The sequence below is a fragment of the Panthera leo genome, chromosome A1 (genome assembly GCF_018350215.1).
Source record: "Panthera leo isolate Ple1 chromosome A1, P.leo_Ple1_pat1.1, whole genome shotgun sequence".
Lineage (NCBI taxonomy): Eukaryota > Metazoa > Chordata > Mammalia > Carnivora > Felidae > Panthera > Panthera leo.
In genome coordinates, this window is record NC_056679.1 from 12132053 (window position 1) to 12150622 (window position 18570).

An 18570-nucleotide genomic window follows, 5' to 3' on the forward strand; every position below is an offset into this window, starting at 1 on the left:
CAGCAAAATCTTGAGCCACTTTAGAGTATCAGCAAAATACTCAAACAACTGATTCTATCCAAAGAGATAAATTCCAGCATCATGATTTTTCTCCCACAGACTGAGTATTCATGCCAACTTTGGAGGTCAAGGGCCACGCTCAAGATGCAGTGTTAATGTTAGGTACCTTATTCACAGAGATGAAAATCTGGGGATCATTCTAATAGAGGCCATGGTCAGACCTAACAGACAATGTCAAATCATTACCACTATCCTGCCATTCTTTCTCTTTCTCATTTTATACTTTGCACTGCCTCCACCTTGCCAGTCATAATAAATCTAAAGGTATCTAAATCTTAATGTGAGTTGGAAATCGAAACAGTCTCTTCTGGTGATAAAAGTAATGTGAGTGAATTCCAGATGGTGCTGGAATGAAGACTGCCTTGTTCTGCTCGAGAGGGAGTGTGTGTAGTAATGAGAAACACAGACACCACAGCCCAGTTGCCTTGGCTTTGAGTCCTGGCACTGCTAATCTCTAGATGTAGAACTGGGTACAACTTACCTAACCTCTTCTGGGCTTGTGTTTCCCCATCTGTAAAAAGGGGATGATGATAATTATAATACTTAACCTATAGTGCTGAGAATATTAAATAAGTGGTTATAGGTAAAGTGCTCTCAGCAGGACCTGGCACACAGTATGTTCCATGTAAGTATTTGCTCTTTCTTATTATATTTATTCAATGCACATGGCTTAAATACAATTTGACAGGCTCCTTTTACTTATGGCACATTCTTTTTCTCTAGAAAGGAAATTTCCAAAAATAACCAAAGCTCAATGGCCTCAAATGTTTTCTTTTGTAGCAAAATCGTGAGTCACTTTAGAGTATCAGCAAGATATTCAACTAACTGATTCTATCTAAAGAAAAGAAATTTAATTTACTTCTTAGCCATTTGTAGACACTTCATATTTAAATTGCAAGGTATTTTGGGGCACCTGGGTGGCTCAGTAGGTTAAACGTCCGACTTCAGCTCAGGTCATGATCTCATGGTTCGTGGGTTCGAGCCCCACATCGGGCTCTGTGCTGACAGCTCAGAGCCTGGAGCCTGCTTTGGATTCTGTGTCCTCTCTGCCCCACCCCTGCTTGTGCTCTGTGTCTCTCTGTCTTTCAAAAATGGATAAACATTAAAAAAATAACAAAAATAAATAAATTGCAAGGTATTTTGAGTTTACAAAGAGAGTTCACATTATAGGAGAAAACACACTGCATTAAGACTTAAGAGACTACGATTTTAATTCTGATTCCTCTGCCTTTTAATGTTGAAAAAGTCATTTAACCTCTGGGTCTCTCTCTCATCATCAGTAAATTGGAGGGGGTGGGAGGGTGGGAGTAGCGTTCTTTAGACCAAAATTATAAAACCCTCCTTTATAAAAACTTGAGTCAGACTCTAGACTTCAAAGCACATATTGAGATATGCTCTCCTTCATCCACTGAATTTAAGTTACAGAAGTAGAATAAGGGTTTTATATGTGTGTGTGTGTGTGTGTGTGTGTGTGTATATAATATGTATATATGTATATGTGTATATATATGTTCTATGTATATGCATATGTATATATATATATATACACACATATATATACACATATATATGTATATATATATATACACACACATACATATAAAACTGAGCTTCCAGGTGAGTGAATGAGAGTCACCAGTGACTATGGGTTCATTTTGTTGCTTCTTTCTATCCTGCATAGATTTTATGCCATCAGGAAGAGAACTCAATGCTATTTAATGTTCTAGATATCCTTTGTTTAGCCCTACAGATCCACTCTCCACTTTTTTATACCCTGCCTTGTGCGCCGAGGGTCACCAGTGAGGATGGCATTCGAGGGGACCCATTTTCCTTGGTTTCCTTTTGTGTTTGGCCAACAGGGAGCCCTGGCTGGAGACGGAGGGGAGCAGGAGTGCAAGGTCAGGGCATTTACCCTCCTGGTTATCACTCACCACCAGCTGTGTCCTTTGCTCTAGGGATCCTCTCTTGTCCTGGTTTCTGGCACCTGCTCCCTCTGCCCATCCCTTTGGGCCTACGGCAGTGGCAGCTCTGTGGCTATGAACTCTGGGCACCTGTATGGTTCCTCCTGGTTTCTCATATCCTGCCCACACTTTTGTAATAAACATTTTTAGAAATAAGTCCTCCTCAGATCATCTTGAGTGCTCCATCTGTTTACCATTAGGATCCTAATTCACTATTCTGGACAATCCAAGAAGTAGTTCGTAGCCTTGGTTATAGTTTCAGGGATGAGTAAGATACAGGTGATTAAGTTTATTAAGTGCCAAATAAAACATCAGTGAAAGAAGTATGATGCTGGCAATAAACATCTCACTTCAAATCCCCCCAAATAACTTCTTCTCCATATTGTGTCTTAATTTTTTTTTTCATTTAAACAGAACGGAAGGAAGGTCTCAAGACAACTAGTTTTGTGATTTTCAGGAAACTTATCAACAACTAATTTATTGCACTTTCAAGAAATCAGAGAGTAGTACAGAGAAAAAAAAAACAAGGAAAAAGAGTAAGGACAGAAGTGCAAGAGCGCTGTTACTAATGAAAGCACCACAAAGGAAATACGTAGAATAATACGACGACAACACTGCATGGTGGCAATGGTGACTACACTGAGTGCGGCGAGCACTGTGTGATGTACAGAACTGTCGAGTCACTGTGGTGTATACCCAACGCCAATGTAACGCCGTATGTCAATTATACCTCAATCAGAATAGGAACAAAGAAAGCTGCTGAAGGTAGAATGCTGGAAGGAAAAGGCAGAGTTGGGATTGACCGTGAAGAGAGAAGAAGCAGAAGGTAAAGAAGTGAGAAGCGGTGTAGAGCGGAATGTCAGGTAGGCCTGGGCAGCAACACTCGCGTCTAAATTGGCATCGGTCTACACCCCGGGATTGCAAAGGCTGAGGGAAAGAGACAGCAAAAGAAAACGGCTGAGAAAAGCTTTGGAAGTGCAAAACACACCGCGGGATATGCGAGGTTCAGTTTGAATTAATTCTCTTTATAAAGAGTGAAGGGAAGGCCAACCTACCCTCATACAACTGAGCGTATTGTGGGAACCCAGCAGCACGGAGCCAGTCGCATGCTTCCTTCGCCTCGATTTCTGAAAAATACAAGAAAGGGAAATGCGTTGAGTCCAGCAGCCACACGCTAGCACTCTACCTTCTTAATCAAGGAGAAACTGGTGAGCACTGTACTCGTTGTTACAAAGCAAAATTGTTCTCAGGCAAGTCTGTCTCAGTAGACCTACCAGAAATGGGTGTAAAATGAGCAGGTATCACAAAGGTACTTATGTGCCTATTAAGATTATCTTCAATGTAGATCCACAAGTATTTGGATAATAACAAAACCACAGATTACAGAACACAAAGGCTGAGTTTCAGGCAGGGAAAAACGTCTTATTTATATACCAGGGAGCCAAGGGACTACAGAGAAGGAAGAAACACTTCCTTATGATCCTTTTTTTAAATGAATTTTTTTTTTTAAAACTTTTAAAGTTTAAAGATAAGGCTAAGTATACTCATTCAACCTTCCTTTATTCTTTCACTCTTGGGCTAATGAAAGAAAGAATACAGCTGGATGGTCCATGAAAATGTATTTTCTCATGAAGAAAGGTATTACAAAAATCCAGTGTATTGCTATTTCTTTAATTTTTCTGATGGGTTTAATTCCCAATGCCTTCCAACAAGATGTTCATTCATCAGACACATCCGAATGATTTCAAGCTGCAGAGTGGAGCACGGAAAAGCAAAGCTGGTTATCCAGAACCGAGGCCAGTTTGATGGGGCTGCTAGAATCTCTGAGGGCTGAATCCAAAAGGTTGATATGTCCTTTGGGTGACCATTCAGTGTGGACACCCCAACCACGCACGGGACCACCTGCCTGGAGAAGCTGTGGGGTGAGGTGGGAGGAGTCTACAGTATGTGAACCAGGTCACTTTTTGACCTTGTGAATCCTGGATCAATTCCCAACCACAACTCTGTTAGACAAATACGAATGCGAGGGAAAAGAAGTTCATCTGTCAAAAGTCCAGTTTCTCCAAACAAAATTAAACAGCCTATTTTAACAGGTTTCTACCCAGCCCTCTTCCTCTGCTGTTGGGATGGAGCCCGGTCAGGTCATTGTATTTCCATTTACTCTGATGTTCACTTCTCCCCATAGCAAAAGCCGAGAGTACAGGGTGTTCTTGGGACAACGGCACAAAAATGAGCTACACTAACATCAGCTGCGGGCTCGAGCCTCTAGACCTAACATTGAGAGCACAGCATCTATGCACTGAATTCGGGGAAAAAATGTCTGTGCAGCATAATGTTTATTGTGACAGAGCTATATATATGGTCGATGTTAGGCAAACACTTCAAAGGCCAGATTTTGCACGGGCCCCATATGAAAGAGCAAACACTTTCATTCCCATCCCATGGATCTGGTTGGACATAGATTGAGATTTCACATTAAATTCAGGGCATTTCAGAGGCATCCCCCAATCCACTGCCATTCTAGTGATTGACAATTTCTAAATCTTGGGTTTTTTGTTCAGCATGAGGATTTTTTACATAATTGCTACCAGCGCAGACCTATGTACTTGTTCCCGCCATGCAGGCATCATTCAGAAATACTCGGGGCACCAAGCTGGAAATAAAAGCCTTGGAAAGCATTTTGCTCAGGAGGGATGTCTCTGAGATCCACAAGTACAGTTCAAAATGGACACTCAGCTGAACTGTACTGTAGGCTAACATGGGTTTTCTTTGGGAAGATACAAAGGGCAATTACTATAGGGCTTAACAGGCTTATGAGTACTCCTTTGAGAGTCCTTATGTGAAGGCTTCTGCTTTGAAAATCACACAAGTATTTCAGAGGAAGTAGGAAATGCACATTCTGGATGTAACGTGGAAAATGTGGTCAGTTATCACTGAGTCATAGATAGACTGTTGCCTTCTAAATTTTCAAACTTCAGAGTTTCTTTCTCTTTCAGTATAATGCAGTGGTTAATAAGGAGGAAATATCTAATTCCTGGATACTGTCTAAAGTTAATTATGAGCCAGCAGTCTTAAAGAGAAGCATAGAATTCTGAATTTTCTGTTGAAACTACATGAATACTCTGCCTTTTTTCTATTACTTTCACTACTCTCAAAATGCAGTGTTAAGCAGGAGAACCCCAGAGAGACAGACCATGAAGACCAAATGGAGGGGACCTAGAAAGCAGGGGTTCTACAACACAGAAAACTCAAAGGGGAGTGGGAAGTGAGCTTATAAAAAAGTGGACCCTCCACTGGACCCTGAAGTAGTTAGGACAATGAGAGGCGGGCAGCAGGGGTCCTTATAGGAAAATTCCCTTTGGAACTGAAGACTCTCGTTGGACAGTGGAACGAGCTTCAGGCTAGCCTAGGAGATTTTATTTAAAAGGTTCTCTAACTTCAGTTTATTTTTTCACAAGAGCAACAAAGATAATGAACTGAGATTCTATGAATATGTAAACATGAATAATCACATCTTAACCAGAATCCAGCTAAATCAGACCCTTAAATAAACTGATTTTTAAACTGGGGAGGCATTTAGCCTTTAAGTCTCAGAGTCAAATCCAACAAAGATGGCAGTTAGTTCATAATAACCGAGAAGAAGCCACATCCCAGCCATGGTGGATGCTCCTTGCCATCACTCCTGCACACCCAACTTGCTTCTACTTCTGAAATGTCTCTCCAATATCCCTTCTGCTCTAGCTGTAGGCCCAACACCTTGATATCTCAAACTCTAAGGGCAAACAAACTCTTGTTTACACCCTAGTGACAAAGCAAAAACACGAAATAATCAGACATACTTAACCAATGTCAAATTTGACATTGCCCATCAAGTTGAGCTGGAGGAAAAAAAGGCCTTACAATTTCTACTGAGTCCCCACAGCCCCTACTAACACCCATCAGCCAGATGCTAATGCTAAGGGCATATTACCCTTGCAGTGGCCAAAAATCTTAGAAAATTCAAAAGGAACCATCATTGCCAGGGTCATCATGTCACCAAGACCTAACTCTTGAGATTTAAATGACGTTTGAGGAGAGTGTGAAAATCTCTAACTGTGCTCCTGCTAGCCAGCAGATTATGTGAAAGCTTTAAGGGCCATTCAAATCATGTGTTTACAGTTTTATTTGTTCTCTATTTGCAACCCATACCTGTCCCTGTGGCAGTTCCAGGGAAACAAAGCAAAGCATCAAGTTGCTGCAAGTTTGTAGAAAGCTGAAGTGTGGGGTAGATAGAACAGAATGACCTTGGACAGACTGGCCTACTGATCTCTACTGCAGTTACCACATTACATTACCTGAGAAAATTCAATCTGTTTGACTCCACAGCATGATAGGATTTCATCAGAATTTCTGCAATTATTATATGTAAAACTCATTTCTCTTTAACTCTATAGTGGGTACCTATTTTTGCCTGCTCAGTATCCGCCCCCCCCCCTCCTTCTTCAGATAATAGAACCTCTTGTTAAGTCTCCTGTTAGGAGACTCTTCTACTTAGTTTAGGTGGGGCAGACAGTCCTGGTCACCTACTCCTTAAGAACACTCCCAGTCCCTTTAGTTCAAGGAGACCAAGGAGCTTCACGATTTTAAGTCAACAGTTGTTTGGGGGCCGAAATCAACTGATTGAAAAGGGAGATATCCAGTTTAACAACTGATAGCTTGATCTGTGCAAAGACGAAGCAAACCTTTTCACTCAGTAAATCCAGAAAATTCTTTGGTGCTGGGCATACTCTCCTGCCACCTGTCTGTGATTCTACTTGAGGGAAAGTCACTCACTCTGCCTTAGCTTCCTTTCCTACGTGCTTAGAACATGATGTGACCTCTGTTGAGAGCAGATGCAGTAGAGGGAGGCTGTCTCCCTGGGTGCCTAGGAAGCTGCCAATCAACGGGCATGAGAACAAAGTGGAAACTAACCACGGCCTGTAACACTGGTTTTAAAAAATATTATATTATTTCTTAGTTTCACAGCTCAGTGTTGAAAACTTATAAAAAACACAAAAAGGCACAATGAAAGAAAAAGGTCAACTCTTGTCCCATTACTAACACATAATTTAGTGTATGTTATTTATCAAAATGGTAATCGTTGTAGTATCTTTGGTTGACTACCTATTTTCACATAGTAATACATTGTGAATATTTTTCCACATAATGATATTGTTGGCAAAAATGGGAAATTTACTCTGTTTTGAGAATGATCCTTATTTTTTTTAAATACTCGATTCTTGAATACTGCCAATTGTTAATCACTGCTGGGAGGTTATAAAATCAAGGTAGCCAAGAGAAAACAGTTCAGTAAGACTTCACCCATACAGACTGGTTGTGGAGAAGGCTGGAAGTCTATGTGAGTTAAGAGATTTACAAGCTGTTTCTTTAAAGAAACACCATGCAGTGATGTTTGGATAGTCAGGTAGATAAGGTTCTGGAGGGCTCTGGTCAAGTAAGGGGTTATTTTGAGCACAGCAAATTTGCTGCCCAGGCTGGCAGGCCTCCTCTCATGTTACAATCTCATTGAATTTTTAAACTGGTGTTTCTAGAGTGCTTGGGAACAGTGTGTTCTCCTAGCTAAACGTTTTAAGTACATTTTTTGGTTTACGTTATTCTCGGCACAGCAAATGCTTTTTCCATAGCTAACCCAAAGGAATACTATTCTTTCTAAATGACCAAAAATTCAAATTAAGGCCAAATTAAATTTTATTATTATCAGAAAGTTAGCTGGCTAGAAGGAACCTGGTCTGCCGTGAAAGGTTTATGAAATCAATATACACAGGCATATGTGTTTATGTTGTTCTTACAAATCTCCTGGAATTTCAGTGGTCACACTGGCTCCAATTTAAGTAGGTCTTCTTTCTTAAATGTTCATTAAAATACTCGAGAGAAGTGGGGGGGTAAGGGGGGAGGCATCGTGGGTCTCCATGTGATTTAGAAAAGTAGGTGCTTTGTTTTTCCGTTTAAATTGGCTAACATGGTGGGCACCCTGTTTCTGGAAGATTATGAGTGACTCAACCACCACAAGATATCTGCAGTGGATGCAATCAACACTATAAAAGTCTATCAAAGGTATTAACATTTCAACACACTCATGGTTGTTGGCTTAGATTAATTTACATGGCTGAGTTAGCTTCATCATTAATGTACTACTTAAGATAAATGACTCTTTGGAATTTCTCAAGCGAAGTCCTTACTGAAGGTTATTTATTTGGCCATACACTACACTAGTTTTGTTAAAATCAATGCCAGAGTGTCCATCCCGTCTATATATAGATATGAATGATGCAATAATTAAAATTACATAGATCCATACATGACCACCCCAATCCTTCTCCCAAGAGTGCTTTATAACCTTAATCACAGGTACAGGATTAAATATCAAGTTATGTAATCAAGACTGATTTAGGTTTCACATCATGGTGACAGGATACTTCTTTTTTGCACTCTTTGAATTATACAATAAGTTTATTGCGATGTGTAAAAGGCCTGAGTAAGTCTTAAATGTTTACCAATTATAATTTTTCTAATATGCATATCATTTTCTTTCCCTTATATTCTAAATAAGTTATTTAGGATAAATTTAAGATTATTAATCACTGAATATTCAAATCAGTGAACTTAGAAACACCCATTTTATTTTCCATTCAGTCCCTTTTTTTTAAGGCAACTATTTCCTTAATGTGTCAACGTATCCTGTTGTCAGCTGATACAGAACAATAGAAGAAAAAAATCTGGAAGATGCATATATTCCTATGACACCAAGTTATACACAGATAAGGTGGAGATTCATGGTTATGTTTATGTGTACATTTTACCTGAAGCAAGAATCACATACGTGTTGGGACACACTATTCCACTGCCAGTTCTTACACTAGCCTTATTCCTCAGGCCTTGAAAGACCTTCTGCAAGCTGGATTCATAGCAAATCTAGTCACTTAAAAATAATTTCTATTAGAGTAAGAGAGGATCAAGCAAATTCAACACCTGAATGGTAGGTCTATTCCTAGTCACTCAAGAGTTGTTTTTAACCAGTCTTTTTCCTGGTTTTTAACCTGCTTTGTTGGGGGCAATCCTACACTGTATATGTAATTTAGTCTTAATTTATTACCAATGTATTTAATTTTTCAATTTATAATGAAAGCACGCACACACACACACACACACACACATTTTCTTAAACACTTACGATGATTCCCTGCTCTTTCCAGTTGTTGCGGAACTTGCAGTTCTCCTCCAACTGGGAAGCATTTACTTCCCATCCCATTGCTGTCCAGCTTTGGCCACGTGACCCACTTTAGCCAATGACATGTGAGCAGAAGCAACGTATGCTAGTTTCAAGCAAAACGCTTCAAAAGCTGTCATCTAGTTCTTTCAGTTTTCCTACTCTTTTCCCTTTCTCACAAGGCTAGTAGGTTTCAGACATGTTATTCCTTGAACCTGGGTCCTGGAATGATGACACAGGGAACAAAGCCACAGCAGACTAGCTGCTGACAGGTAATGTGAGCAAGAAATAAACTTCCGTTGTTTTATGCCACTACAACATGGGGGACAACTTGCTACAGAGGATAATCTAGCTTAAACTAATTTAACGCAGGGGTAGATACCCATTCTAGAGAGAAAGCCTATGGACCTTTATTTCAACTTGAAGCTGTTGCTGGATATCTGTTATTAGTGTGCTCTAGAAGTGAACACAATCAGTATCAGGAATCATTTCTGCTTGGAATTCTGCTTTCCTGCCTACAGTGCATGGCCTCTGTGAATTAAAAAAATGAAAAGAATCCTTTCACAATCCTTAGTAACACGCAGCTACATGTGTCGAGTGTGTGAGTGCACCCATATTCACAGACACACACACTTTTTCTCTCACATACGCACACCACAGAAAATCAAAAGTTCAGGTGCAACTGAACAAGGAAAGTCTTCAGGAATATAAATACTATTCCTTATGCTCATATTCCTAAGAGCACACACACACACACACACACAAACCAGAAAGAAAAAGAAAATTTACAATCCCACCCCAATCAATCTCAAAGAAAAAGAAAGCAGAAAGTATATACTCTGCCAGCCAAATAGCTCCTAACCAGATTGTTTTGACTCAAGTTTTCCATGAGGCAGAGTAGCTCTTCATTCTCTCCTTTCATTTTGTACAGATTGTTCCCATCAGGCGCTTGTGGTATTTCTCAAGGAGGCTGCAGGCAGACACAAGCATATGAACATCCCCAGCTTTTTTGAACTTGTGGAGCCACTGCCTACCACTAAATCCCAAGAGATTCTTCATGGCGGAGTCAGTTAAGCAACTGAAATGCAAGGAAGGGGGACAGAAAATTAGAAAGAAGGTCATAATTTTCAGGCTTTGGCCAAAGTATCTCCATACTGACCCACCAGGATAATAAAGTCTTAAATAGCCTTTCTTGGGACAAGGGTGTGAGATTCTGGAGATGATTTGTCTATCTTGGTTTCTTTGGCTTCTCTTGGAAAGGTGAAGAATAGGAGTCCAAGGTAGCTGACTTGATGCTGGTTCTCATGAGCAGAGGCTCTAACTTCCTCAAGGTCCGGCAAACTGGCAGTATCAGAAGGGTCCCTGCATATTCACTGCCATGACGATGACTTTTTGCCTGGGGAAAAGCAACTGCTTTGGACAAGTCCAAGCACCGCTAGGAAGTCAAGTTTCTTGGCTTTGGACAGGTATTCTTCTATCCTATTTTGCTTTAAATTTTTAACGTTAAAAAAACTACGCATGTCTTTAGGGACTCAAACCCCTTCTCTATTTTCAGATATATCTGAATGTCTACACTTACAAAGGCTTATCTGCTATTTCAGTTGCTTAGCCCAACTCTTATAGCTCTGGGTACTCCAATTACACCAGAAGCTCTTGTGATATCAGGGAAAATTCTACCATGCAGGCATCAGAAGGAGCATGGAGACTCTCCTGATAAAACAACTCCAAGAACCCTACAGATTTTTTTCAGGTCTTTCACTCTTTGTAGGGCCGGCCATACGAAACAATCACCTGAGCTACTGACAGCCAGTTCAAAATTTTGTGCACTTAATTTCTCACCAGTTGGAACATGTGAATCAATCAAAACTAGTGTTTGCTTAATTTAATCCCAAGAAAAGATGTATACGACTCAAGTGTAATTCTATTATCTGACTCTCTCTCTCTCCCTCTCTCTCTCTCTCTCTCTCTCTGTCTCTCTCTCTCTCTCTCTGTCTCTCTCTCTCTCTCTCTCTCTCTGTATATATATATATATATATATATATATATATATATATATATATATATAACTTGATAGTGTATGCAGGTGTGTATTTTTTATTTTTAAGTATTTACTAGGAAATATGCCCTGGGATAAAATATTTACTGCGAATTTTTCAAAGTGTCTTTGCCAGTCCTCTAGAATGTTTTCTGCTTGTCTGCAATGACGCTCATTCTGTGAATGATTTTCTAAACATATTAGCACTTGTCTCAGAAAATCAGTAGCCAGATTCAAGAAATTGTGTTATTAGGTTTTCAGCTATGGATTCATCTTTTTTCTCCATGTTCTTCAAAGCCAAAGCTATCACTGAACTCAGAGGTTTGCTCTCAAAGTTTTGGAATTCTTATTTTGTAAATCATTAGTAGACATTGACATTACAATTTAAAACAGAAAGCAATTTAAAATAGGTTAGGTCATTGAAATAGCTTTACTTATTTGGGAAGGAGGGGGTTAAGATTCAGACCAAAGAGGTGGGAAACAACTTGTACATTGGAGTCCCCCCCCCCTTTTTTCATCAGACACAGTGATACATTAATGACTGTGTCATTCTATGATCCAACCACATGGCATACTGATATTGAAGTCAATTGAAGCATCCCATAAATATACCACAAATGCAATCAAATAGGTTTTTAAAAAGTTACATACACTGTAAAGAGTTTTAAATGTTTAAAACATGGGGGCACCTGGGTGGCTCAGTGAGTTGAGCGTGTGACTTGACTTTGGCTCAGGTCATGATCTCAAGGTTCGTCAGTTTGAGCCCCATGCTGGAGCTTTACTTACTAAATAAGTTTATTTACTAAATAAATAAAACTTTAAAAAAGTTTAAAACACAGTAAAAGTTTTTAAATCTGTAATAGTTTAGTATGGATAGTAAATGACTTCAAATTTTAAAGAACTCTGGGCCTTAATAATTACCGTCACTTCACATTTTAAGTTTAAGAACACAGTAAGAAATGGCAGAAAAATACGTCCTGCAAACACATAAGCACTTCTAAATGGAGGTCCAGGCAGCTCTACCTTATAAAATATAAATATAATTTAATTACCTGACTAGCTCTGGGCATATAACAATTTTTATTACTTGCAGTCAATACTATGGTCTTGACTAAGATGCTTGTGCAAATACTCACTGAATTCAGGTATAAAAGGGTTATTTCCCTTACAAACAGACTTGAATAAGAGATAAAAATGACCAAAAATCCCCTTTTAAGAGAAATCTGACAGAAAAGTGGCAAAATCTAAACCTAAGATTTGAAACACCTGAAAGAAAAAAGGAAAAAAAAAAAAAAAGCAAAGCAAAGCAAAACCACCACAATTCGATCACAGGTTAACATTTTGTTGGCAAATGGTCTCTCATTCTTTTATTATGCAGATGTGTACATGTATATAGGCTAAATTACTATGTTTTACATAAGCTTTCAATAAAATTATAATCTGCATTGCCACTTGACAATGCCTTTTGAACCTCTTTCCAACCCAGCTGATTTCCTTTTCAATCATTCTAGATGGCTGAAAAACATTCCTACTGCCATTACTTTAAAAAGTATCTTCTTCTATCAATTCAGACGTCACAATCATGAGTTAAAAATAATAAATTCAGTTCTCTGGAGGCTTTCATTCTAAATAAAGAATTCTGCCTGAACGTGCATCCTGGTGAATGTATTTTCAGGGAGTACTTCTGGGTTGACATTTCTCATGTTATTTTACATTCTGGATTAAGACCCATCTCATATGGTTTTGATTTATATTCTCAGCAGACTTCAAAAAGGAAATTCCAAGTGGAAGTTTATTCATACACCAGAACTATGTTTAAATGATGCTACAGGGATGTCTTAAACTAACACAAGTCAGGAAGTTCAAAGTTAAGGTTAAATCCTGGACCATGTTCCCACCTCTTCCTTCTTGGTATTTGGAAAGTGGAGATTTTATGTAACAGCTGTTCCACTTGTCTTTGACCTCCTGCATATGTATTTAGATAATTTCAAAGATGCATTTCAAAACTTTATGTCATAAACTGGTATTTTCTAAAGGGTGTTGCTGAAGTTTCAAGGTTAAACTTTCAAAACGAAACAAAACAAAAGATACTAGACCAAATAGAGAAAAACTCCCCATCTTGTTTTAATGACTAGATGAATATTTGGAGTCTACAGGACTCCTCCAATACTCTAAGTAATGAAAAGCAAAAAGTGACCCGAATTTCAAAGCCTAGCAAATTCACCAAGAGTGCATCTCTTTAGAACAAAACAAGTTTATTTTTGCACAGGGTTAATGTTATTGCTTTAAAGGGGAGTTTGAAATGAAGATTTGCTCTTAACAGCGTATCTATTAAGTAAAACTAAGTTTCTTCTTTTGTTGAATACATACACTCGGTTTTATAAATTAATTTTTTTAAGTTTATTTATTCATTTTGAGAGTGGAGGGAGGTCTAGAGAGAGAGAGGTGGGTAGAGAGAGAAAATCCCAAGCAGGCTCCACTCTGTCAGTGCAGAGCCCAATGCAGGGCTGTTGAGATCATGACCTGAGCTGAAATCAAGAGTCGGGACGCTCAACCGACTGAGCCACGCCAGCGCCCTATGAATTAACTTTTTAAAAAGAGTCTGTTGATTGGTTCAGAAAATGCTCCTTTACTTGAGGACATACACAGACTGTTACAGGAGCTGTAATGCAGCATCTTGCTAAACAGCATTACGGGAGCCGTAATATGGCCTGAAGTATTAGAAGCAAGATTCAAATCCTAGCTTTACTTCGGATTACCTTCGTGGCCTTGTGATAGGTTAACTTCAGCATGCCTCAGTCTCCGTATCTGTAACAGAGTACCTACTTCAGAGCATTGTTGTGGGGAGTAAGTGAGTTGTTAGCTGTATGTGCTACGAGTACAGTTGAAGGTGCACGTGCCTGCAACAGAAAATAGTGGTTGCAACGGTTTCTGATTCTCTCCACTCAGCTCTTTTTCATTTGGCTTTCAGAAGTAGGAGGCATTCATCCTACTGATTTATTCGGCAGACATCTACGGGTTGCCCAGGCTTTGAAAAGCTTGCGATTAGGCACTTCGGGAGGATGCCTGGCTGTGGGGAGCGGGGTCCTGTTCTGCAGGTCTCTAAGTCAAGCAGAGGAGACAAAGACGCACCCAGGAATCACGAATCCCAAGAAAGCAAAACAGGATAAAGTCGTACAGGACTCAGAGCCAGAGGGGACATTTTGGGTAAAGTGACCAGGACAGACTTAGCAGGTGAGATGAGAGGTGAGGCAGCAGATGGTTGGCTAACCGGTTCTGCCCATGGCCATCCCTCTCTGCCCACCGACTACTTTTGAGGCTGGGATTCCTGTGAATGGCCGTCTTTCTGGAATAGAGCTTATGTTGCTTCATCTGCGCCTGTAGGAGGGCTTTGGAGCTAAACGCCGCCGCCCCGTCCCCTACATCCAGATCCTTCTTATGACAGGAATCTAATAGGCAATTCGTTTTTTTACATTCTGTGGAAGATTGTGTTATACTTTTTCTGTTAAATTACGCTGTATCGCAGGTAGCCATGCTTCACACAATACAATGCTGTTTAACAAGATGTAATGAGAGTCATAAATGAAATGTGACACTTTGAAAATGGAACTGAGGGCCTCCACAGGCTGTTACTTTTAGGATATGAACACCAGGCTGGGGGAGACAGTCTGGTGATTATAGTTTACGATGTGCTTACCAGTTAATAAGTAAAATATTAGCAATCGCTTGATAATGTGAGGATCTCAAGGGCAAAGATGTGTTTAAACATACCAAACACATCAGAACCTTGGGAAAGAAATCTGTATCAGATGTGTAGGCTTCATTAAGGAAATGCCTTCAGAAGATTATTTTTCCATGTTATGAGAAAAAAAAACTGAACAAATAAGTAAATTCTTAGCAAGGGATATGGGCTTCCTGTGGAATAATGACTGGGAAAAGTTGAGGGTTAAAGTGGATCCCAAGGCCATTGACCTCAAGAGGTCAGGAGTCTCCCAGACAGGCTCCCTATCAAGGTCACTCCCACTATTAAAAACATCCAAGGTGTGTGTGTATTCAGGGATTTACTTTGTGAGGAGGCAATCAGGAAAATCATTGAAATACTATTAAAATACTTCAAATCATTTACATTTAAAAGCAAAGAGACGTTTGGTTCTTATGCTTAAATGATCATATTAACATCTCATGGCTGCTCAAATTATACTCAATGCTGAACACAAAATTTAGAAAGCAGTCTTCTTTGAATCTTTTGTTTTTTTCCAAAATAAGGAACAATTAGTACATATTCACATACACATACCCACACATACATACAGCTGACCCTTGAATGACGCCAGAGTTAGGGGAATGGACACCCGCACATTTGAAAGTTTTGACTGTTCAAAAAGTTCACTAATTGTGTATAGTTGACCGGGTGCCTTACCAGTAATGTAAACAGTTGATTAACACCTATTTTGTAGGCTGTATGTACTCCATACTGTAATCTTACAATAAAGCAAGCTAGGAAAAAGAAAATGTTATTAAGAAAATCATGAGGGAGATACATATATAGTACTGTTCTGTATTTATTTTAAAAATCTGCGGGGCGCCTGGGTGGCTCAGTCGGTTGAGCGTCCGACTTCAGCTCAGGTCACGATCTCACGGTCCGTGAGTTCGAGCCCCGCATCGGGCTCTGGGCTGATGGCTCAGAGCCTGGAGCCTGCTTCCGATTCTGTGTCTCCCTCTCTCTCTGCCCCTCCCCCGTTCATGCTCTGTCTCTCTCTGTCCCAAAAATAAATAAACGTTAAAAATTAAAAAAAAAAAAAAAAATCTGCAAGTAAGTGGATCTGCGCAGTTCAAGCTCATGTAATTCAAGGGTCAACTGTGTGTGTGTGTGTGTGTGTGTGTGTGTGTTTAAATTGGGATGAAGTTTGTCTTGTCTAGATTAATACATTAAGTAGGAATTCTTAACCTAGGTTTTTAGATAGAACTGAAAGGCATGGAAATCCCTTGTATATAAGTAGTATTAGGAAGATGCTTTATTTGTTGAGACTACATAGCTCTCATTAAGTTCTCTGATTCACTTATTGTACCACTAAGGTGCTCACATTTAGCCCAAAAAGAAAACTTTATGCACCAGGTTTAAAAGAGGGCCAAATTTTTTCTGCTTTCATCCCTTTAGGCAATCAATTTTTGATTTTGGAACTTAAGAGAAATAAATGGTTCTCTCTCTCTCTCTCTCACACACACACACACACACACACACACACACAACATGCACACAAATATATATACAGATGCACATACATTCTGTAAATATGTCATAGATAAAAGTACAAGTATCCTTCAATAAATATGTACATTCTTCTATCCTCTGAAACTATGACATTGTAGGTACACATCACCAGGTTGGAAAGCAGGTTGCATCTATACATGTTCAGTTGTTAGCCCAGAGCCTTGCAAATGAATGTTGGCTGAAACAGTGAATGGCTATATGAAGAGGAAAGTATTTATAGCTTTAAACATTTATAAGCCAATAAACACCTACAGTATTTTTTAGATTTTCAGGGCCCTCCAAACTCACCAGGCTATTGTAAACATGGGAACATAGATTATGGAAGTAGCTTGCAAACTGAAAACCCTATATGAAGATAAGGTAACATTATTTTTCCAGCTGTGATTCTACCTCTGGGATACAAGTCCCCAGACACCCTTTGGCTGCAGTGTCTCTGTAGCTTTCAACAGTGCCTGTGTTTTCTGAAAGGCGAGGCCACTTGACGTTGTCCCAGCCCGGACAGGAAGAGCTGTTTCTGCTGGCTCCCATCCCCTTTCCCTCTATATGGAATCCTTGGGAATCCCAAGGGCACAGATGACTGCGAGATTTGGTCTTCAAAAATTAACAGTGAGAAAAAAAGATTTTCCTGTATTCCCACAAAGGAATTACCCTCCCTTTTAAGATCATGAAACCAGACTGGGACATATTCATACTCGAGAATAATCAGACTAAACCACAGAAAATAAATATCATAGGACTTTTAAGTGTTTTGACCACTATCTTTAGTAAGAAATACACTCCTTAGAGTTGTTAACATGCACATACTTGCACATGTGAACACACACACAGCAACTGAAACAAAGTTTCACAAAATAATAGTTACACTGTATATATATATATATATATATATATATATATATATATATGCAATGCCACCTGACATTTCTTTTTTTGGTTTGTTCTCCTCTGTTAAAAATTGTTGGGTATACCCACTAACTGACTTCATGATCCCTCTATTTAAAGAACACTGTTGTGGATGACACTCTGGTTAAATAAATGAATGAACTGAACACAGTTCTAAGAATCTGACACCCAGAGTTCTTCTTAGACTCCTCCCTCTCCTACATCCCCAATATTTCCACAACACAGTCCCAAGCCCCGTTGAATTTCTGTCTGAAACGTATTTCTGAAACCCCTGTGCCCACGTGCATTCCCTCTGCTTTGGTTTAGAGGGATCTGGCAACTTCAGTTCTTGCCTTCCGTGCCTCTCTACAGTGTAAGCCCGGTTGCTCCCCTTGAGACTCCTTCATGCCTCCTTGTCACCTGCAGAATGGAGTAGCAGCCCAGCCTCCTGGCCACAGTGCCCTGCCTCACCTGGCCTCTGCCTACTTCCAGGGGCTGATGGCCCACGTTAGGTCCAGTTGTATGTTAAGTGACTGGGGCCCGCCAGTCCCGAGGTGTGGGTTCATGTCCCACGCTGTGCTTGGGCTGTTTCCTCCCTTTGTCATCACATTCTTCCTACTTGGTCCTCCTGACTTACTTTCATTTGTCTTCTATCAACATTCAGCTAAGACCTTACCTCCCAAGTCCCAGGTGAGCCTGGTCTTCTCAGGACTTTCATACATCTCTTTTAATTCTTACAAGATTAGCCTAAACTGTTCTTACTACATGTCTGTCTCCCCATGGGACCACAAGCTCTTCAGGGGCAGAGGTTGCCTGATTCATTTTTGGCATCTCTAGAGTCTGGCAGAGCACCTGGAACCCAGTGTGTTTTCAGTGCGTGCTGAGCTGCAGAGAAGCAAGAGTGACGATTCTGCCCCAAGTATCCCTTGGGCGGCCATCTTTCACCGACATTGCTCGGCGTTAATCCTGAACCAGAATGGTCTGCTGCTCCTTGCATTTATTCCTGGACCTCTGGATTAGTGCTAGTCAAATGTCGTTGATGAAGGTACCTTTGCCCCCTGAAAACGCTCTCCTGCTTTCCTCTTCCTTTCCCAGTTTGACTGAAGGAGGCTGA

At 40.0% G+C, this 18570-nt stretch overlaps 1 protein-coding gene across 4 annotated transcripts in view; it reads right to left on the minus strand.

Moving 5' to 3' along the window:
- STARD13 (StAR related lipid transfer domain containing 13) overlaps positions 1-18570 on the minus strand; it is a 235944-nt gene that overhangs the window by 60077 nt on the left and 157297 nt on the right. For 3 of the 4 annotated variants that reach the window (XM_042950897.1, XM_042950627.1, XM_042950724.1), the window contains exon 2: positions 3077-3148. In XM_042950897.1, the coding sequence (XP_042806831.1) occupies positions 3077-3148 (72 nt within the window). Of the gene's footprint in view, positions 1-541; positions 562-3076; positions 3149-18570 lie in introns of those variants that run through there. The other variant, XM_042950806.1, reaches the window with a different exon arrangement.